The following is a 22,746-nucleotide window of genomic DNA, read 5'->3' as shown; positions in this document are numbered from 1 at the left end:
GTTCCAATTCACATTACAACCACAACAAAGTACACAACGAACATATTCACACTATAACAACCAACATATTCTACATAACAAAATTTTCGTAATTAAACAACAATGTAGGCTACTTTATCAAACTAAAACAACAATTTCATCAACATTATCAACAATTTCATCAACATTTTCAACAATTTTATCAAACATTTCCACAATTTCATCATAAACTTTCTTACTAAACTAACATCAATTTAGGGCTTTTATACTAGACAATTATCAAATTACAACAAACCAACTTAGAATTATCAACATAATTGTCAATTTACATCAAACTAACTTAGAATAAACAACAACATTATCAAATTAAAACAATGTAGTATATAATTATCAAACTAACCTAGGTTTTTAAATTTTAAAAACAAATAAGTGAGAAGTACTAACAATGTGATTATAAAGAAGAGGAGAGGCGCGGCGGCAGCAGGCAATAGGCGGCGGCGACGGCAGAGCTTTGAGGAAGATAGGCTATTGCGTGAGGAAGAGTGAGTTTGAGTTTTTAGTTTTGAGGAAGAGTGAGTGCGTGAAAAATATACCAGGCAAAACCGCTGACTCAGTCAGCGTTTTAAGGGCTGTTACAGCCTGAGACAAAAACGCTGACTGAGGCAGCGTTTTTATGTATTTCCATATTTTTAAATAAAAAAATTTGTATTTCACTAAATAAGAAATTTCAAAAAAAATAATAACAGAGGCAGCGTTTTACCTCAGAAGCTCAATTCCGTAAATAGTTTGGCCACGCGTCTATATTCGTAAATAGTTTGCTAATAGGGCTCAGTTTCGTAAAAAATCCTCTCTTCAACTTCTCACTCTCTTTCAGTCACAATTATAGCGTAAAACAAAGCGGAGGTCCTCCACCTTGATTGTCAAAATCTTCACTCAAATTCATGAAAACCCCAAAATTCAGAAATCTCTCTTCTTCATCAACAACAAGATCTAAAACCTCAGCCTTTCCTTCATCTCTCTCGATCTAAAACCCCTTTCAGCTCGCAAGATCTGAAAACCTAAACTCTTCCTGACGCGCGTGCCAGTTGCGGGGATGAGTGGACGCCGCCCTGCTCAGCCCGCTAGTCGCGCCATCAGTGGCCCTTCTGCTAAGTCAGCTTCTCTCTCTTACTTTCTCTAATTCTCTTACCTAATTTATCTAATTTTGATGTTAATTTGTGATTGTTTTATTATTTTATTTCAATAGGAAAGTAAATATGAATGAAATTAATTTTGTTAAGGGTTATACACTAGGAAAAATTACAAATAATTGATTTATATATATATATATAATCACTTCTACGAAGTATTATTATTTAATTAATCAGTGGGTGATAAATGTTTCGTGTTTTCGATTGTGTTAATTTGGGTAGAATTTTAGAATTGAACTTGTTCTTTAGTTTAAGAGTTGAGGTTATAGGTCAGAATGTTCGGCATTTACGAAGGAGTATGTTATGAAAATGAGTGTAGTAGAGATGCGAATGTTGAGATTGATAAAGTCGCGTTTTTATTTATTTCCGAACTTGAATTTGCTGTGTTTATCAGTTCTGCAGGAGCATCATCACCTACTGTTCCTCCAAACTTTGGTGGAGCAGATTGGTCTGGTCATGGCCCGGGCTCTAAGACAGGTTCTCTATCAGGGATTGCTACACAACCGCCTCGGACTTCATTGAGCACGAGCGCTGGTGGCTCTGCACTTGGATCATCACAGCCTTCATGCAGACCTTGGGAAAGAGGAGACCTACTCAGGCGACTTGCCACATTTAATCCAGGGAATTGGTTTGGGAAACCAAAGGTTCGTACCTTGTGTTACTAATGATGTGCCTTTGATTTTAGCTTTCTTTCTCTTGTCATGCAATGTCACATGATGTTTAATGTGTTATACTTACTCTCTGAACTATAATTGACCCTGCCTTTAGAATGTTATTCGTTCACTCGTTTGATATCATTTTGAAAGGATACTTTGATGTTCATATGTTAAGGGGTTTTTGGGGCTAATTTTTTTTCAACATTGCTTTTGATACTGTGATAAATCCTTTATGTTTCACGCTTGAAGTGGTCTGGACCTTGATTTTTTGGTTTATATTCGACCCAACTATGGCCCAAGTGGATTTTTTTATCTCATGATTGGTGTGGCTTAGGCATAATAGGATGGTAGTGTTCAAGAGTTAGTAAAAGGGCAAGTGCCTAAGGGGATGAAAAAAAGGGCAAGAGCTTGATTGTTTATTGATGGTTAAACTTTTAGACAACAATATCTTTTTTATCTTCTTAAATGTGAGACCACTTAAAGATGTTATTTGTGTTCAAGAGCTTCCATCAATTGGTCATATGCACAAATTCGACTTCAATGTTCAGAGTGAGATATGACAATTTGAACTGCTGAAGCTGACTAGTTGCACAATTGGCGGTGCAAATTGTGAAACACAAGCATTAATGCACATTTTAATGTATGCACAATTATGCACCGACAACATTGCAGCTAAAATTTGGATTTTCTTTAGTTTAAGTAAAATGATCTTAGCCTTTCATTTGCAGTTACCAAGGTCTCATATTAAAAATTTATTTGGAGATACCTTAAGTAGTAGTAGTAGCCACCCTATAAAAAGGGATGTATTAGCTTAAAATCAGACTTTAGATTATTGAGAAAAGAACTTGCTAGCTTAAGAGTTGAGCATTACTTTTCATCTCTGAGTGCTTATGCTCCTTCCACATCAGATCATTTTAAACCTTGTTTCATCAAACTTGGTGATTAATAAGTTAATGTTTTACCCTTTTATTGCCTTATCTTAATCTTATCCTAATTTCATACAATTCTATAAATAGTATTCTGAAGGGACAAAATTAAGAAATTTGGAAGTTTTCTTGAAGATTTTGGATTATATTGAGACTTCTTTTTCCAAGAACTAACCTTTATTTAGGTGAAAAGACCAATTCCTAGAATAAGCCAATCAGTTACCTAGTATGTTCCTCCAATTCCAGTTTCTAATTGTACATAGGTGCAAGCTGCAAGTCTACACCCTTAAAAGCCGATAATTAATTGGCTGTTAGAGAGTGTCCCTTTTTTTTAATTTTTTTTTTTTTATAGAAGTGGTTAAGGGAAGCATATATTTAAATACTTGTACGAATAATAGTCTATAATAATTCCAAAAAAATGATAAGAGTATAATGATAATATAAAACTCATTTAGCATATGGAGTCCACAAGGATCACATCCCACTTATATATGGCTCAACATATGATTGATTAGTATAAGTTGATCCTAAAATTTCTCTTGATATCTTAAAATCCACTCATGCACGGAAGAACCTCACTACAACTCATTTTTAGATCTTCTTTACGATGATCAGGAATGCTTGTGTGTCAAGCTATGTTATTAGGACGCGGCATTTTTGCCATCATACCCGGGTCACACAGATCCGGTTATGAAATCCGTTCCGGACTCGCCGTCTAGCTATGGGTTACGGCTATGTTGTTTTGAAGCAGGGAGGAAGATGGAGTCACAATAGCCATTGAAGAAAAGAAGCTTATAGAGAGAGAGTAGAGAAGGAAGAACGAAGAAAGCAACCATTAAAGAAAGATGAAGGGTTTTAAGTATTTCATTATCTTTTTTTTTTTTTAATCATATTGAGGAATAACTCTTTTTTAAAAAGGCTTTCTGATTTCCGAAGAAAGAGATGTAATGTACATTTATTTTTAAAAAGGCTTTGGGGTTTCCAAGAAATTGGTTCATAAAAGCTTTGTGGTACTCATTTTTTTAATAATAAATCTGGTTGGCTTCCCAAACAGGCTTTCATAAGAGTTTATAATGTTTAAATTAAATATTATATTATTTATCTTAGTTATTTAAAAGTTATGTATCAAAATTTATTGAATAAATATTGAATCAAAAGATTTTTGATCTTTGCCAAATAAAAAATAAATAAAAACGTTTTTCTTATTGATGTTATTATTTTTTCCTTAAAAAATTTATTGCCGTATCCGTACTTGAGTCCAAAGTTAAGACGGTGTCCCCGTGTCCTAAAATGATGTATCGGACACTCGGATCCATACCAAAATCGGATACCCGTACCCGTGTCAATGTAACATAGGTGTCAACAATGCTCACAAAGATGCTCCCTGGGACGCTTGAGTCTCACTCCTTTTTAAGTTAGGAGATTAGAATAGTTGACGAAGGAGAGATCATGTATAACTTGTAATCCGCATCTTATGACATGTGAAGTGGCTTGAGAAAAGGTTCATGCTAAAGAGAGAAAAGTAGGCAGTAGGCTTAGGTGTTGGCTTCACATTTGCTTTGCTGCAGGTAGTTCATTATACTATTTGATAATGAATTTCATATTGGAATTCCATGCTGTAGAGAGTAATTCTTCTTCTTCTTTAGAGAGTAATTCTTCTTATTATTATATATATAAAAATAAGAATGCTGAAGATACTTCTGATTATTGGTAGACTCTTTTGCAGTAGAGGGAAATGCAGGCAGGCTTCTGTTTTTTTGAACTAATAGTGTTTTTGTGTGTGTTTTCCTACATTGTAAATTGTAAGTCTTTCATGTGTAAATGCAGGCTGCTAGTTCATTAGCTTGTGCCCGTAGAGGATGGGTAAATATTGGTATTGATAAGATTGAATGTGAGACGTGTGGTGCAAGCCTTAAATATGTTACGACTGCTGGCTGGATGTCTTCTGAAGGTGAATACTTGTTTTTAGCTTTGGCTTTGCATTTTGTTTATTTATTAACTGCTTTTACGATGCTTGACACATATTTGTGAGGGAATTCAACAATATCTTTGGCTATTTAGTGTCAGTTTGGAACCTGTGAGAGAACTATATAAACTGCTTCTATTAATTTGTTCCTTATGCGTGCTTTTGATGAGGTCAATCTCTGGAAAAATTCTGGAATCTCTGTAGATGATTAATTTTCAATCTGTTAGTCTTTCACAAGTTCTTTATTTTTTATTTATTTATTTTCTTAAATTTTTTTTGTTGAGTCTAGGAAAGGTTTCTGCTTATGAATGTTTATTTATTTATTTTTTTAATTATGATTTCTTATGGTTATATGGAGTACTTCATTAATGAAGCCTCTTTTGGTGGGTTGGCAAACTTTGCTTACTTGCTTTTTTAATACGAAAACCATGAGAAGAAAATAAAGCAGTTGCAGTTGAGTTGTTCTTAATTGGGATCTCACAGTAAAGTGGAATGGATTGCTGAGTTCCCAATGTTGTTTCATCCATTGTTAACAATAACTGTTCTGAAATTTAACAGCTGAAATATTGTACTTCATTTTTTTTAATGGGCACTTTGATTTTGGATACTATTCGCAAATTGTACTTGGACTAGTTTTGTGACTTATAGCTATGAGAAAACAATCATGTGGGATCTTGTTTGAATTGTCTCAATGTATGTTTTATTAATATCAAATATATACATGTTCATAATTAGAAATATTAACTGTTAAAATTGTTTGTTGGCAAATGTGATAATGAAATTTGTCAACTAAGAAGAGAGGAAGTAATAAAAGCCAAGTTTTTTTTTCCTCGACGGACACAAGTGGTGTGTTTTTGAGCATTTGGGTAGCAATATGCCATATGTATAGATTGATTTGGCTTTCAGCCAATTATATAAGTGTAAGTTTATAAACAAGCCAATTTCGTCGCTTGTGAGCAACATTTCTTTCTTTATTTAGAGGTGTAACATGGCCTGCACCTAGAAGCCCTTATTGTTTTTTGTTTTTCGTTTTTCTCCTCTCATTTATGGAGTATAATCTATTTGTTATGGGAAGTCTTGGTTAATCATCTATTTTCATTTTCGTTGGGTTGGGTTTTTAACTAATAGTGTTAGTAGCCTTAGTAAAGTATCTAGAATTTGATTGACCTTAGAAGATGAAGATATAATTCATGTATTTTGACATCTGAGATCTAGCAGAAAACCATTCCTATTCTGACATTTGCACTGGTGCTCTTTTCCACATCCTTTGCACTTTGCAGTCTCCTGCCAATTTATTTATTTTATTATTATCGTTATTATTATTATTATTTTTTTTTAATCTAAGATTTAAAAGTAAAGGCTATTGCTTATTTCGTCTTTTTTTTCTTTAAGCTGTTTCAATATGTTGTATGACTTTGTAACTTTGAGTTTAAGGTACCCTAAGTTGGAATACTGAAACCTAAACCAGTAATAGCCAAAATAACTTTTTTATTGTCTCCAATCATCTGCAACTACATTATGACAGCATTACTTTCTCAGCAACACAACTGTAACTTGCACGTTCCTTTAATAGAGTGAAATTATGCTATTGAAGGATGAACCTCTAATTGGAATAGAAAGACGTGAAGAAGTAAATTAAGGAGCAATTTTGAATTTTAGATGAGAATAATAATGGATGATTATTTTGAGGTTTTAAGAAAATACTTATTTTGGGACAAAGAGAATAATTTATTATTACTTTGGTAGGATTTTGTTCTTTAGGATATGCTTTGTTCAGCATTCCATATTACAATGATAATGCATTAACTACCTAAAACCTAGTCAATTTACTGCTGCACTTCACTATGGCGTAATTCACATCACCATTATTCAAAATTTATGGACATCTAATTTTGAGTTAAAAAATATTTGCACATTTAGTACAAAATATCAATCAATCAATCAAAGCCTTAATCCCATAAGTAGGGTCAGCTACATGAACCAAAAGTGATTATTTTGTATAGTCATCCACAAAAATCTTCCTCCTCCACCCCTTACGATCAAATATCTCATTCTTATGCAAATCCATATACTTCATATCCTTCCAAAGTCCTTCCAACCAAGTCAATTACAGTCTCTCTATACCTCTCCATGATCCCACTCTTCGTACTGGTGCACCTTGGGTCTCCGTATCACATACCTGAACCAAAGCAGAAGATTTTCCTTAGTTTGTCTGCAATGCTTGCGACCTCACTTTCTTGCTAATAACTTCATTTTGATTCTATCTCTTAGAGTGTTTCTGTACATCCATCTTAACATGCGCATTTATGTAACCTCCCTTTTTTTTTTTTTAATGTGCTCCTTAGAAGCTCAACATTCAGTACAAAAAATATGCACATAAAATCCTTATCATCCTTCTCATTTTAAAGAACTTCTCATTTGACCCTATCTGTAGAAATCTAGTTGTATTGTTGTTTCCTTAGGTGTGATTAAATTAATGTGCTCTTTGCCTTAACAAATGGCATATTGTTGTGCTTTTTGTCTCTTTGGATTTTGAAACTTTGTCTCTGTTGCTTAACATCTGTGTGTTCTGCAGCTTCATATCTCTGATTATACTTTATCTTCTCGTCACCTAGGTCTTTTTAAAGTCGCGTTATTGTGTCTCAGTTTCTCAAATATCATAATAAATCACTTTGTTCTATGTTTTCAATGAAGCTGATGGTGCAGCTGAAGAGTTTTCCAAACATCTTGATTCAGGACACAAGGGAACCTGCCCTTGGAGAGGAAATATCTGTCCAGAGAGCCTGGTGCAGTTTCCTCCAACTCCTCCATCAGCTCTGATCGGAGGATACAAAGATCGGTGTGATGGGCTCTTGCAGTTTGCTGCACTACCAGTGGTAGCTGCTTCTGCAATTGAGCAGATGCGCATTTCCCATGGGCCACAAATTGATCGGTTTCTTGCTAACTTCGTTAACTTTTTGATCGGGGAGCCAAGCATTAAGTCAGAAAATTTCTCAGGGATGGATCCCTCTAAAGAAGAGGCGTTCTCTTTATATTGTCGTGTATGATGCCTTTAAACCTACTTTATTTATTGGACAGTATATGTTCTACTATTTGTTTCCTTACTTTTTCTTCTTCTCTAAATATCTTGTAGGCACAAAAGCTGATAGCCTTATGTGGATGGGAACCTAGATGGCTTCCAGATATCCAGGATTGTGAAGACCATTCTGCTCAATCTGCTAGAAATGGGTATTCTGTAGGACTGTCTATGAAATGTGGTCATCCTAATGATCCTGGTCCTAGCAAGAAAGCTTTCTCAAGTACAGCCAAAAAAGATTCTGGCAAGAATGAAGTTATGGGTCCTGAATCTAAATGCGAGTCTAGGTCACCGTTGCTGGATTGCAGCCTATGTGGTGCTACTGTGAGAATCTGGAACTTCATTACTATTTCTCGCCCTGTTTGTGTACTGCCCAATGGCATTGAGATCCCTGAGACAAGTAAAAAGATGGTTTTAACTCGCGGTGTGAGTGCAGCCAGTGGAATCAGTGGATGGGTGGATGGTGATGGCATGGAGAAAGAGCAGGCCGAATACCATGATGAAGCTGCTACTATAGTTGAGGGAAAGCTCACGTCAAATGCAGCTGTTGATTTAAATCTAACTATGGCTGGTGGCTTGTTATCAGGAAATGCTCATGCGCCTGAAATCTCTCAGCAATATCGTGATGTCGACTTAGGGAAAGATCTAATGATTGGACAACCTTCTAACAGCGAGGTTGGTGATCGTGCTGCTTCCTATGAATCGCGAGGACCAAGTACTCGTAAACGAAGCTTGGATGAGGGTGGAAGCACGGTAGACAGGCCAATTTTGAGGATGCAACAGGCTGATAGTGTTGAGGGATCAGTTATTGACCGTGATGTTGATGAAGTTGATGATGGTAAGCAGTATCTTGCTGAGCCCTCAAAGCGTGCTCGTGAGTCTGATGTTATTGAAAGGTGTGGGTCTTCATTTCGGAGAGATTCATCTGGTGCAGGCCCTAGCAACTCGCAAGGCATTGATATTGAAGTAGATGAAAGAAGAATAGATGTATTACAAGGAAATGACGAAGTTCACCGCTTTCCTGCTACTAGAGATTCAACACATGCATCCTCTGTTATAGCAATGGATACTATTTGTCACAGTGCAGATGATGATTCTATGGAAAGTGTTGAAAATCATCCTGGAGATGTTGATGATATTAATTTTCCTTCAGTGGCCATGGATAAGAATGCTGATACGATTGACACTTCAGACCTAAATTATAGTAATCAGGCACAACAAAGTGCCTGTTTTCAACCAGCAGCTGTTCAGGCTGGTGGAGAAATTGGTGTAAGTAGCACAAATGATGACGACGAAGTACTGAACACAGATACAATTACTGCGCCAGCTAGGGATGGCCCTAGTATAGGTGTAAGTGGTGGAAGTGTTGGGATGGGTGCAAGTCACGAAGCTGAGATTCATGGGACTGATGTTTTTGCAAATAGGTCTGACAGTGGTGTTGGTGATGTGGAGCTTATAGCTGAGGTTGTTGAAAATCAGGGACAGACCGGTGAGTTTGCCCCTGAACGTAGATCCAGAGATGGTTTTATTGAGGTGATGAATAAAGAGGATCCTCATGGAGATAGTCAAGACGTTGTATCACGCTCAATGGGTAGGGCAGATAGTGGGTCGAAAGTTGTTGGTTCAAGGAAAGCGGAATCTGTAGAAAGTGGCGAGAAGAATAGTGAGATGCAAGTATTAGCCCAGGAACCTAGTGTTCATCCTTCTCTATCTTGCAATGCTATTATGTATTCAGGCATTGAGGCGTCCAAGGAAGAAGTATCTCAAGGAGGTAAGCAGTCACCTGCTGACGAGGGTGCATATCCAGAGTCAGATTATATGACGACCAATGGGACAGGTAAATTTTGGTGTTCTTTTAACCGTAGTTTTTCATGCTATTGCTCCTGGAAGTTTGGAACCATAAGTTAGGACGAAACTTTTTCATATCAGGCATGCATGTGAGGTTATTGATCTAACCCTAAGCTGTTAATTCAGCAGCAGGCTCAAAAATAAAATCACGCTAGTTTATTCAATGTTTCTTTTTCCTATAAAATTCAGGGCCTGACGCAGATTTGGTTTTCTCAATGGTGTCTACTTAAGGTTTAGGATTTTGATATAGTATCAGTTCTTTGTGAGTGTTTAGGTTGTCATGTTTTATTTTCCCCCTTTTACTTCTGTCTCTCTACCATCATTTTCTGTTTGTTGACAATGTAATTGAATAAACTTGATCTTGGTTGTACTTAAGGTTTAGGATTTTGATATAGTATCAGTTCTTTGTGAGTGTTTAGGTTGTCATGTTTTATTTCCCCCCTTTTACTTCTGTCTCTCTACCATCATTTTCTGTTTGTTGACAATGTAATTGAATAAACTTGATCTTGGTTGTGATTCTTGTGAAATGTATCTTGGAGATGAAAGAGCAAAGATCAGTGAAACAATTTTTTTTATTTATTATTGTTATTATTTGGCAAAAATGGCCTCAACAGCACAAACATGAACTTTAACTAGTAGTTGTAGCAGCACAAATTTCTTCATTAGGCGCACAAAATATCATAAATGAAACTCGGTACTAGAGATTCAATCAGAGACGGGGAAGGGGAATCTTTAATAATTTATTATTATCAAAAAGCGCCTTGCATTGCTTACCTCGATTGACATGTGGGAAGGTTGATCATTTAAGGTTACACGGGTCATAATAATCCTTAAGGATCAATTTTAAGATCAAATATAGCAAAAAAAAAAGACACCATAACGCATCGATTTGGGTGCTCTAAAATGCCTTAGTTAAGGGCTTGGGGTCTATTTGGAGTTTTGGACCATAAGGGTCAAATTTGAACTCAAAATTGGCAAAAAAAAAAAAAAAAAAAAAAAAAACAATAAATATTAAAGATTCCCCATCTCTAGACTCTAGTAGAATCTCCGATGCATGATTTCATTTATGATGTTTCGCGCACATAACGAAGAAGTTTGTGTTTTTATGCCAACTAATCATAGTTCATGTTGCTATGCACCCCTTGTTAAAAGTTCAAACCAATTTTGCCGTATTATTTTTTATTTTTTCAGCGCTAATATATTGTCAGTTATCTGGAAAACTTAGTAGCTAATTTTGGAGCTTTCAGCCTTTTTCCTTGTATACGTTATTTCAAGTTTACCTTTTAGCTGATATAGCTATTCCTGGTCAATGCATGCAGGGCCTCCGAATGGCTTTCCTTATATACTTAATTTCAAGTTTACCTTTTAGCTAATATAGCTACTCCCGGTCAATGCATGCAGGTCCTCCAAATGGAGCTAGTAACTTTGAAGGTGCTGAATTTGATCCAATTAAGCATCACAATAGTTTCTGTCCTTGGGTGAATGGAAATGTTGCTGCAGCTGGTTGCAGCACTGTTGCCAGTTCCTCGGCTGGTGTTGTAGCTCTCTGTGGCTGGCAGCTTACCCTTGATGCTCTGGACGCTTTTCAATCCCTGGGGCATATTCCAGTTCAAGCTGTGGAATCCGAGTCTGCAGCATCACTGTATAAGGTATGTCTCTTGCAGTTTACCATTGCAAATTAAATAATTGCTACTTCCTCCGTTTTTTAATAGTTGCAACACACTTTTTCACGGTATTTAAGAAAGGTGGGGTATAATGCACTTCAAAATAGGATGAGTGGTTGTTAGGAGTGTAATTTAGTGGGCCATATGCTTTAAATGAGGGAAATAGTATAGTTTTTCCCTAAAATAACTTTCCATTTATAGTGTGTTGCAAGTATTGTGACATTTCCATTTTAGGGAAGTGTTGCAAGTATTAAAAAACGGGGGAAGTATTAAATATTGCTGATGTTGTTAGGGAATAGGGATTATGTATACTGACGCCTACTTTGCTTGTTTGTTGGGTTGAGGCTTTGCTGTATATATATGTTCTTTGCTGGTTCGTAATTGTTATGATATTTGGGTTTACCGTCATTTACAATTTGCTCAAGTCCGTGGTTATTCTCATAATATTCTTTGTTTGGTGTTTGAGATTGTATAGACTAAAGTGCAGCTTTCTTTGTTTGTACTCCTGTGTATTTTTTTTTTTTTTTTCAAGTTGTGCAGTTTGACGGGCACATAGTTTAAGGTAGTTTAATTGACTTTAATATAACAAGATGTTAGTGAGGTAGTTGGAATATATACATAAAAGGTAAGAAACGATAGTGTAGTTAATAGTTAATTGAAAAGTGAACTATGAGAGAGGAGAAAATGAATTTTTTAAACAAAATAAAGTTGGAGTGGGGAACTTGAGAGGAGGGAGTATTAAAATGTAGTAGTTTGCCAAAAAAGAAAGTGTATAACACTTAAACTAAATGGTTGATTAAGGCAAGTATAACACTTTACAAAACAAAATACGGGAGTATCTAAAATGGAAGCTCTGCTAGTTTTGGCATCCCGTATGCATGTCTAATTTTGCTGCAAACTACTTCCTCTGTTTTTTCCTTAGTTGTTCCACTTTGACTTGGCAAGTTTGCCAATGTGCAACTTTTACCCTTAATATCTTTCATTGTGTAATTATAAAAATGGTTTTTGAAAATCTTTATTGAGATGAATCTGATAAGATCCAACATAATTTGATTTTATTACATATATATAGCAAAGGATGGTCAAAGTGAAGTGGATCAATACTGTTGAATAGTGTTAGTGAACAACTAGATAAGCTAAGTAAATTGATCTTTTGGTTGTTTCATAATTGGAAATGCTATTAAATGTTTTGCCTTTTCAGTTATTGAAATATTCTGATATCAGCTTAATTATTTTCTGGTAGGATGATCACCTAACTTCTAGCCATAAACTTGTAGCACACAATTCCTTCAGCAAAAGCCGCGGGCAAAGTGGAACTTGAATCATAAGCACAGCATGAGTTATGCTTATGCAGGTAAGCTCACTGTGATACAGAAGACTGTTCTTCATGATTATGTAAGCTCTAATATCACTTTTATGGTGTAGTTATCAGGGTTCTTGTGCTAGTGACTCTCTTGTAAAATCTCCTTCATCTTTTCTCTACTATATAATAAATAATTTAATAAAAGGACCCCTCATAATACTTAAGTAGCAATTGACTCAAGTGCCTTCTTAATCCTTCTTAATCATTGCCAATGATTTTTTATTCTTTTTTGGTGCAAAATCACCATGCCAATGATGGATGTTCTTGCAATCAAAGAGGGGTACTAAAAGTCTGAAACCAATTTATATCCCATTACCAAAAAATGATGCCAACAATAAGGTTTATACAGGAGAATGTTTCACACACTTAAAGCCTAGCCTGCTCACTGAGTCACGGTCTATCTTACCACCCATTTCTATTGAGGCGCCCAAGATCTGTCTTTGTTAGCAGCAACTAAAGTGTCCACTTTTCTATTACAGTTTATGAAATAAAAAGATGTTATATTTTTTGTTTGTGCTTATGTTCAACCACATTGTGATTTAATTTAGTTGGAGTTGTGATGTAATCCCAATTTCCGGTGTTGCTTGCATTAAGAATTTTAAGACTGTTCTATCGTATACAAGTTTCTAGAGGTCCTGTCATGCTGTCTACTTGATGTTGTGGATAGACATAGGAACCTGAGGGTAGGAATCTGATGCGTATAGTATGTGTTTTTTTATTTGAAATTTTGTGGTTTGTGTGATTTATTGAGTGGTTTAGATGTCAACAGCATGGTTTGGTTTAGATTTTAATGGCATGGGAAGAACTAGGTGGATGAGTGTAAACTTTGTAGATAAGAAAAAATCATGATGTTCTCTAGATTTTTGCACAGGATTTTGTACAGAATATACAAGTGAAAAACTAGAGTAGAAATTGAGTGGGGGACCCAACTCTAAAAGATGAAATAAAGCGAAACTATATATAAAAAAAATCATTAATTAGCCAGAAATGGAGTACAAAAACATACAACAGCCCACCACTCATCACTGAAACCAAAGGATACTATCAATATCTCCCATTAATTTATTAATAATCTATATATTCAGCAGCTCCCCATCTTTAAGGATTGGTGGAAACAATGGACTCTCCATCAGTTTCGGTTCTAAAACAATCAGATTGTGTCTATTTATTTATGAGCAAGTTTCTCATTTGATCAGTTGTCTACAAGGAACTTTACATATAATATCCTTGAAAAAGCTTCAAACTCCATACATTTCGTATTGATGTTTTTTAATAACATAACATTGCCTCATTGAAGCTTTTGGTGTGGAGTATACCTTTAGCTGTTTTTTTTTTTTTTTTTTAATTTTTTTTTTTTTACAATTGCCTCTTGAGCATACTTGATTTCTTGAATCCAAAAGCTTAATTTTTTTTTTGAAGCAGAACGAAAGCTTAACTAGAATGGTAAATATCAACCAATTTACCCTCTGGCACAGTCCCCGATCTTCAACCATATTTTAAAATTATCAATAAATCTTTATCATGAATTTGCAAGGATATATCACCACCAATATATTCCTGAAGCTGTGCTTGAACTCAGTTTAATTGAGTTCTAGAATGTTCAATATTGTTTTGAGTATCTGGAAAATCTTATTTATACAATAAACCCACTTTAACCTTTTTGAACTTTGTCCACAGTTTCTTCGTAATACCTATTGCATTTTGTATCACCAAGCATCAGTAACTATAGCCTCAAACTTTCTATGGTTTCTCATGAAAATGAAAAACTTGAAAGGTCTCCCTCTGTTATTTTCAGCTGAAATGATATGCAGTCAAGTTTAATTGCAGACTGTCAATTTTAGTAGCTATTCTATTATCTCCTATTCCTTTAATGTATTTTAGGTAATTTAGTCATCTTTACATTTATAGGGAAATTGCTCTTTTTAATTTATACAACCCCATTCACAAAACATTCTTTCCTACTTTTTCTTGCATGAACCCCATTAACAAGTAACACCCCTATCCTTCTTAGATTTTCTTACAAATGACCACTTGTACAGTTGATTGAAGATACCTTTTCTTTTCTTTTTCTTTTTTTTTTTTGGCCATAGTCAATGTAGACTTCTATCAAGGTTTGAAAAAGTGAAATTTTTTTGAAAATTGTGGGTAAATTTAGGGACCGTTTGGTTGGGAGTAATAATCAAAGGGAAAGGGAATGAACAGGCCCCATTCCCTTTGTTGTTGTTTGTTTGTCACTATCAATCATTCCCTTTACCCTCTTTCACTATTGACTTTACCCATTTTGCTCTAAAATGATTCCCCACCCCCCCTTAGACTTTTCCATTCCTTTTCCCTAGTCACCAAACCCACCCCAGCTAGCAACCTTCTACAGCATAACCACCACCCAGCCACCTCGCTATGGGGAGGGGGCGAGTTCCGGGGAGGTGGTGGTTGGGGTGTAGGGTGGCTGGGAAATGAAGAAAAAGAGTGTTGCTATGGTCACGGTGCTGTGGTGGAGGTGATTCCCTTGTGTTTTTTTATAAAACAAACAACATGCTAAATGGAAAGGGATTCATTCCATTCTCTTTGATACCCTTTCTCCATTCCATTCCGATTCCACCTTGCAAACCAAACGGCCCCTTAGAGAGATGGAATAAAAATTAGTAAGGTGTAAGAAAAAGGCAGGTTAAGTACAGTGAATAGAAAGGTTAGTTATTGTAGGGTAAGTGAGGTACAATCGAATTTAGAACTGGGTAAGGGATAGAAACAAAAAAAAAGCAACTCTAAACAGAAAGTCGGTATACCAAAACAAAAAAAGAATTCAAATGGAGGCAGTGAATTGTTATGTAAGAACGTAACTGAAAATCTCATTGCTAGAACCACGTACTGTGCATGAAAGGTACAATATGTACTTTATTGTGCAATTTGCTACCCATCTATATGTCATGCCTAAGACTACTTAACTCTATCTAGAACCCCATGACCATAGGACCCCCACCTGTATCTTAATCTTTGTAATCCTTATCCATTTCCTGCTGTAAGGCCTGTAACAGGATGACTTGCCAAGGATTGTGGCTCTCAGGGGTTGAACTTGGTTGTTTGGAAGGTGGCTATTCTTACCATCTTATCCTTGAATTTATCTGCGATCTTGTGTTTCCAGAATGAATGGTTCTTCTTACGAAGGGTTGGTCTTAGGTTGCCTTTCAAGAAAGATGACAGCAAAGTCAATCACAGAACATCACTTGCTAGGAAGTTTGTGTTTGGAGTTGGAGTGAACAATTTAATTTCATTCACAAAGCTCTTGCCATACTGTATGAGTATTGTAGAGAGACTTGATTTGCTCAAGTTAGTTAGGTGTTTTCCCTGCTGTTAAAGAGATTTAATGAGATGGAATGCAACTTCAAAACAAATTATTTTCTTATAAATCATTCCTTCATGTCGTGTTCTGAGAATTCATCTCGATAAAACTGTCTCATTCTAGGTAACTTTTTTGTCTGATTATTGACGGAGTTCTTTTGTGGTATCAGCGCTGCAGATTGATGCCCTATGCTATATCCTGGATGATGCTGCTGTGATATGGAAGATTCTCACAGGTAGCAGAGTAACCTTTATGTAATTTTCTGTTATTATTCCCTTATTGGAGGGTTTTATGGTTATAGTTTATTTACAGAGATTGGCAATAAATATATACACTAAGGTATACAGGAGTTTTTTCAGTTACTCTTGTTTGATTGATTGAAAAAATTATGTAGCACTAATATTGCAATAACTTATTTCTGGCCGGATATATAGGTTTAATTAATGATCATTACTATAGATAATTTGATCCCCTTCCCAACAAAAATGCCAACCTTCTCTGGATAGCTCTGTTTCTTCTTATCGTGCCATGTAATCATATCATCATATTCCCTCCCGTTTATATAATGGTGACACTTGTTTTTCACACTTGTCAATGTACAACTTTGTGCATTAGTTTCTTCAGTTATGTATTTTTAATTATAAAATTTGAAATTTGAAATTTGATATTTGAAATAATTAGATAGAGATGAATCTAACAAGATCTCTAGTATTTATTATTATATATATACACCACCAAGTGTTTCAAAACAATCTTTATATACCACAAAGAATGGTCAAAAGTGCAGTTCATGAATACTAGCAAAATTCAAATTGTAAACATTATCTTGAAATGGATGTAGTAAATTGCTAAAATGACTTGCTTTGTATCACACTAGAATTAGTTCATTTCATACACATCAAATTTAAATTTTAAAACAATTGTAAGGTTTATCAATTACCATTGAACAAAGGGACTAAGAGCACTGCATTAACCCAACTAGAATTAATCTAACTCTCGCAAATTGACTTAACTTGCAAAAAATATAGCTGGAACAGTGAGAACGTCTATATTTCACAATAGGTTAAACTATCTTAGACCCAAAACTTGTCAAACAATGGCTTAAATCCAATCAGATAACCCAATTGTTACTTTTAACATTACTTCATTCATTTTTAATTAAATGTAACTAATCCGTATATTTTTAATGGTTTCCTACGCAAACAATCACTACTAATATATTAAGTTACACGGAATCTAATGGTAAAAAAAAATTAAATAAATAAATTATAAATAGATGCAAATCTACAACAATCTATCTATCAACTATTACTAAAACAAAACAACACTTTTACCTTTTCCGCACCTTTTCATCTCTTGCGACCAATACTAACTTGATCATCGGAGGCGGGGCTTCTACTAACCGGAGTCTTCGTGTTTTGCAGGTACAGACCGCGTAGAATCAGTTTTGGTGATTTAATTCTCTCGAGGGACCAAAAAACACCCAAAACAGATGTAGCCATTGACGTCAATCAGAAACTTGTAACTCACGTTTAGAGAACATGTTTTCTCTCTAAAAAAAGTGAAAAGTAAAAAAAAAAGTAATTAATTGTTGATTGATCACCTAAGTTAAGGAGAATCTTGTTTATTTATCACTCTTTTCACGAATATTGATTAAATAAGAATAACGACCTTCGCATTGTAATTCCTACATGATTGATGCTTGTAAAAAAAATCAATTAAATTAGTTTTAGGTATCACAATGCATACATTGTTTGGTGATGAAAATATGAAAAAAGAAGAGCACTAGGGCTAGGATAGCGGATCTTCCTAAAAGGAACGTTATTTTAGCACCCTCGCTCCCGAACTCATTTCTAGTACACGTAGACCAATTTGAGCATGAGTAAACTTACAATTTGTGCTAAATATCACTTGAACTCTACTTGGGAGAAAGACATGAACGAGGTTTATGGTGACTCCTACTTGTTTCTTGCAAAAAAAAAAAAAAAAAAAAAAAACGTAATGATAGAATTAATTCTAATTCAAAAGTCCTAGGCTTTTAAAGGGCCATGGACATTTAAGGAAAGGATCCTCTACGATGGGCACACTCTCCTTACACATATATACAAGCGGAAAAAAATTAAAAGAGTTGAGATGAGAAGAGACGGTTACCTCTGTGGAAACATTGCCTCAAACGATGGTCGGTTGAGTCTACGAACGCTGCAGACGAATTTTTTTTTGAAAAGTAGCTGCAAGAGGTAACATAGTGTCTCTCTCTAGAAAATTCTCTCTCTCTCTCTCTAGACTCGTGAAATGGTCAAAGATGGGAGAGGAGCGGGGGTGGGGTGGGGGGGGGGGTAAAACCCTATTATAGAAGGGTTAAAACGAGGGCATCCCTGTCACTTTAACTAAAGGTGAACCGTTTGTTACTGTTCACCACTTATAGGGGACGCCTATCACAGGAACCCCGTGGCCCGCCACGTCGCCCCTGTGAGGGGAAAATGTTTAAGGTAAAAATCCCTACGTGGCCCAATCAGAGAGGGACACGTGTCATTCTTGGATAGGTCCAACATGGGGCAATCCCCCACTAACACGTGTCAGCCTCAGATGATAAAAGGAATGTCGATCTTCAAGGCCCAATTCTCGAGAAAAGCTGCAAAAGCGGCGCAACCCATTAGGCCAGAATGACCTAATGAGCGCACATTCCAATGAATATATAAATAGGGAGATTTCCTAGAAGATCTCAGCCTCGTATTAAAACTCTATTTATAGGGAATGGATGTATTTGGGGTTTCACGTATTCTGCCGCAGCAGGTGTCGCGCGCATCTGAATGGGTTGCACGCGCATCTGAATGGGTTGCGCGCAACAACCCATTGCAAGTGATTTAGATGCGCTGCTCATATCAGCGCAACTGAATGTCTTGCGCGCGGTATTATTGTAAGATTCGATTATATATTTTTATGAAATTCTGAATCTTCTACAAGCGCATCACTAAAGGTTGCGTTGGGTGTCACGCGCAACCTTGTGAGTTGCGCACGTCAGACCAGCGTTATTTATTGAGATGCGTGCGGATTTCTCCGCAGCAGCATTGATTTTTAACCTAGGCGCCTCTAAATCCCTCATAATTAGGTTCTAACCTCGGGCTTAAGCCTAATTATGACTGGCTTAGTTGACTTGGACCTTAATTCATTTTGTTTTGGGTTTGGCTAGTTATTTTGCATTTTTGTGACTTAACTTGTTGTCTATAAGCATTCCTCATGTTGATCCAACACAAAGATGGCTTTATTTATCGTCATAGCACTTCCTGTCGGGATAGGAGGCCAAAAGTAGATGTCTAAAATTAGCCCCCACTTTGATTGAGTCTAGAATAGACGAGGATAAAAGTAGTCAAGGAAATAAATTTGAGACTCATTCTGCGAAGTTCCCTAAGAATAGAGAATCTTTCAATAGTGTTAAGGATGTCGAAACGATCCTTGATTCGCTAAGTGTTTAAGACAAGTAGCTATAAAGGCTAGAAAAATTATTTTCTAGTCTTAACGCGCTAAAGAATCTAGATTGATAATTTGCAAATGTAGATCGCTTTTACAAGTAAATACTGTCCTGGGTGATGTCATGTAAGGAGAAGATATTGGTTTAAAAAGAGTAAAAAGTATGATATCCTTTCAATTATGGCATCTTTGATCTAAAGTCCCTCGATATGTCATTGCAACTTTAGTCTAATTTTGACAAGCTAAAAAGATGATAAAAAGAGAGGTGTTTTGGCATTCGTAGCTTAACACATGAATAAAGTTCTTGACACTCGCTAGTCAAAACGCAATATTCTGTGTCCACAAGATAGAAATACATGTCTCATGACTGGAGGCTGACGAGGGGTGGAACTAGATCGTTGAAACTAATCCTCCCTCGGTCAAACTAAATTTATAAACACTTAACCAACCTAAATACTAGTATAGAGGCAAGTCAAGGGTCGAACCCAAAGGGACAGTAATGTTCAAGCGCTCTCAATCATGCGCCTAAGCTAGGTCAAAGATAAGGGTAAAGAGAGAACTCTAACAACTAACAAACAAAGAAACCAAACAAATAAAGCACTAGAAACGGGGATCAACAAGTAATCATAACAATTGTAGCAACTCGGAAATACATGCAAGTCAATGGTTGTGAAGACTAATGGCAAGCTCAATCAAAAGAGTCAACAAGCTATCTCCTAGAGGTCAAACTAGTGCCAACTACGAGAGACTATAACTAGGAGCATCACTAATCAAGCTCAACCGACAATTGCAATTCCTAAATCAATGGTCCGTATCTTTAAAAACTACAATGCAATCTAGCATAATTCTCAAGGCCTATCGAATAGCACACATGCACAATTTCCACTAATCACTTTGATCTCAACAATTAATCAACATAATCCCCAAATTAAGCACAATCAATCAATCATTCAAGTTTCACCCAATCCCTAGCCAAATAACTACTCTAATATTATCATCTATCAACAGTTAAGTAAAGGAATCAAGAATCAACAATATATGAAGAACAACTACACTAATCAAGCATCAAACATCAAAATCAATCCAAACAAATATGAAATCAAACAAAGCAATAAAGAGGAGAGGGAGAGTGAGAAATCCTCATTGATTGGTAATGGAGATCTTCAATACAATTGTCATCTTGAATCTTCAACCTCTCAAATAACCATTGAAATTCCTCACTTTCTCTCTCTAAAATCTACTCCTAAAACTAACCCTAAAACTAGAGAGAGAAGCTCTCAACTAAGCTAAACTAATGATCTAAAATTGTGAATTCCTCCCTTTCCGAATCGGGTTACAAAGAGGTATAAATAGGATGCGCGAAGCAAAAACCGAACAAGAAAATACCCAGGGGAGCGGGCCCGCGCGGGCAAGGAGGTGCGCCCGCGCCAGCTTGTGGCGTGCCCGCACCCTTGCCTTGCGCGCCCGCGCTTTTATGAGTTTCTTCGGCTCTTCTCGCGGTTTCGTGCGTTCACTAAGATCTTTGAATGAACGCGCAATATGATAATGATGAACACTAGGAGTGGCAGTCCCAAAAAGCACTTGACAGTGGGTTCAACACCCTATCTTCATGAGAGCACAACTTGGGAGCGTAAGAGCTAGAAGTTGGAGAATCCACTTTCTTGCATATTGAGCTTTCCAATTGCCATGATCTTGCTCCAAAAGCATCTTCCACCTTAGTAAATCACCAATATCAACACCCGTACCTCGTACAATACCTACAACCATGAAAATAGATCAAATAAAGAAGAAAATAGTAGGAAAAACCAACAAAATGCGCAAAAGCTACAAAATAAGACAGGAAAGGTAAAACTAAGACCAAAAGCATAAAACTATGCATTTATTAAGAAGGAAAGATATGAAAAGAAGGTAAAAACAACCTAAATTTCCATCAAATGGGTTCCATTTATGACACCCATCAGAGGCATACACCCAAATCTAGTGAGAGAGAAGAAAATCAGTAACTCTCTAAGCAGTTTTGTCCACAAGATGAAAACACGTGTCTCACTGGGGGCACGTGCCTAAATAGATGCGACATCGCACGTCACTCTTTATATAGGGGTGGACGGACACCCTAAGTGTCCGGTAAGCCAGTAAGCTCACTAACTACCGTATTTGCTTCCAATCGAGAAGTTTCTATTCTCGATGGTTCGGCGCGCCAAGCCACTCGTTTTAGCTAACGCCTACAGAAAGACAAAAATTCTACCATTTTATTTACGAGAGGTAGATCATGTTGCTGGGAAGAGGTGAAATTTTACACAACACCTACGCCATATAATTTTTTGTTGTACGATAACACCATCCTTTTTGCTGTGGACGCCAAAAAGAAAGAAAAGAACGTGACATTTCTAAAGTCAGTATAGTAAAATGACAAACCTATATATGGGAGCTTTTACGTAAAGCACCACTATGGAACGTCTTAAGACACGCTCACAAAAAACGTCCAAAACGTATGTTTAGGGCAGGCACAAATTAAAGCACGGTGTGCATGCAGGTAATGCAAAAAACTATCACACTTTTTTCTTTCGTTTTTTGGCTGAATTTGGGGGATGTTTGAGCCGCAAAACCCCAATTTTTGAACTTGGGATTTTTTGATTTGTTCCATTATTCTTGAAATTGTTTGTTCCATGTTGTTGTGCTATGTTTAAGGAGCGTTTTGTAACAAATTTCACGAAAAATGGTTGACTATTGAACCTTGTATGAGCATTTCTTTGTTTAAGTTTGTTATTGGCATATTTATTCTAATTTTGACTCGAATTTGTTGTTTTGCTAGCTCATTTTGGTTATACTTGTTGATTATGAAGTGAGTTATAGCATTAGAACTACAATAACTTTCATGAATAAAGTTTTGAAAATTTTGAATCCGAAAAAATGGCGCGAAGTATTTACATTTTCATGTGTTTGCCATGTTTGAACCTCAAAATTGTTTGGTACACTAGTAGATAAAAGGTCATCCAAAACGAGCATCGACCGTTACGTATGTGGCCATCATGGATGAATTTTTTTTATTTGTAACGGGTGATGCCCGTTACAAATAACAACTTATTCTTATCGGCACCTGATATGCCCGTTACAATAATGGGTTATTTGTGACGGGCATTTTAGTTGCCCGTTACAAATGATGAGTTATTGTATTAAAATAAGTCCTTACTCGTAACGAGCACCTGAAAATTCCATTACAAATAACCCATTATTCGTAACGGGCATATGGGCATATCACATGCCCTTTACGAA

General features: G+C 36.2%; 1 protein-coding gene across 1 annotated transcript; it reads left to right on the top strand.

Moving 5' to 3' along the window:
* The first annotated feature begins 834 nt into the window (after nucleotides 1–834).
* LOC110709377 lies at nucleotides 835–16,455 on the top strand. Its single transcript, XM_021887586.1, has 8 exons — nucleotides 835–1,131; nucleotides 1,564–1,813; nucleotides 4,579–4,702; nucleotides 7,412–7,758; nucleotides 7,851–9,630; nucleotides 11,043–11,290; nucleotides 12,549–12,659; nucleotides 16,175–16,455. The coding sequence occupies exons 1-7, from the start codon at nucleotides 1,073–1,075 to the stop codon at nucleotides 12,624–12,626; spliced, it is 2,886 nt and encodes a 961-aa protein (XP_021743278.1). The 5' UTR covers nucleotides 835–1,072; the 3' UTR covers nucleotides 12,627–12,659; nucleotides 16,175–16,455.
* Nucleotides 16,456–22,746: the final 6,291 nt, after the last annotated feature.

This window comes from Chenopodium quinoa, unplaced genomic scaffold, assembly GCF_001683475.1.
Source record: "Chenopodium quinoa cultivar QQ74 unplaced genomic scaffold, ASM168347v1, whole genome shotgun sequence".
Lineage (NCBI taxonomy): Eukaryota > Viridiplantae > Streptophyta > Magnoliopsida > Caryophyllales > Amaranthaceae > Chenopodium > Chenopodium quinoa.
The sequence above is the reverse complement of the archived record's forward strand: the minus strand, read 5'-3'. Positions and strand labels throughout refer to the sequence as shown.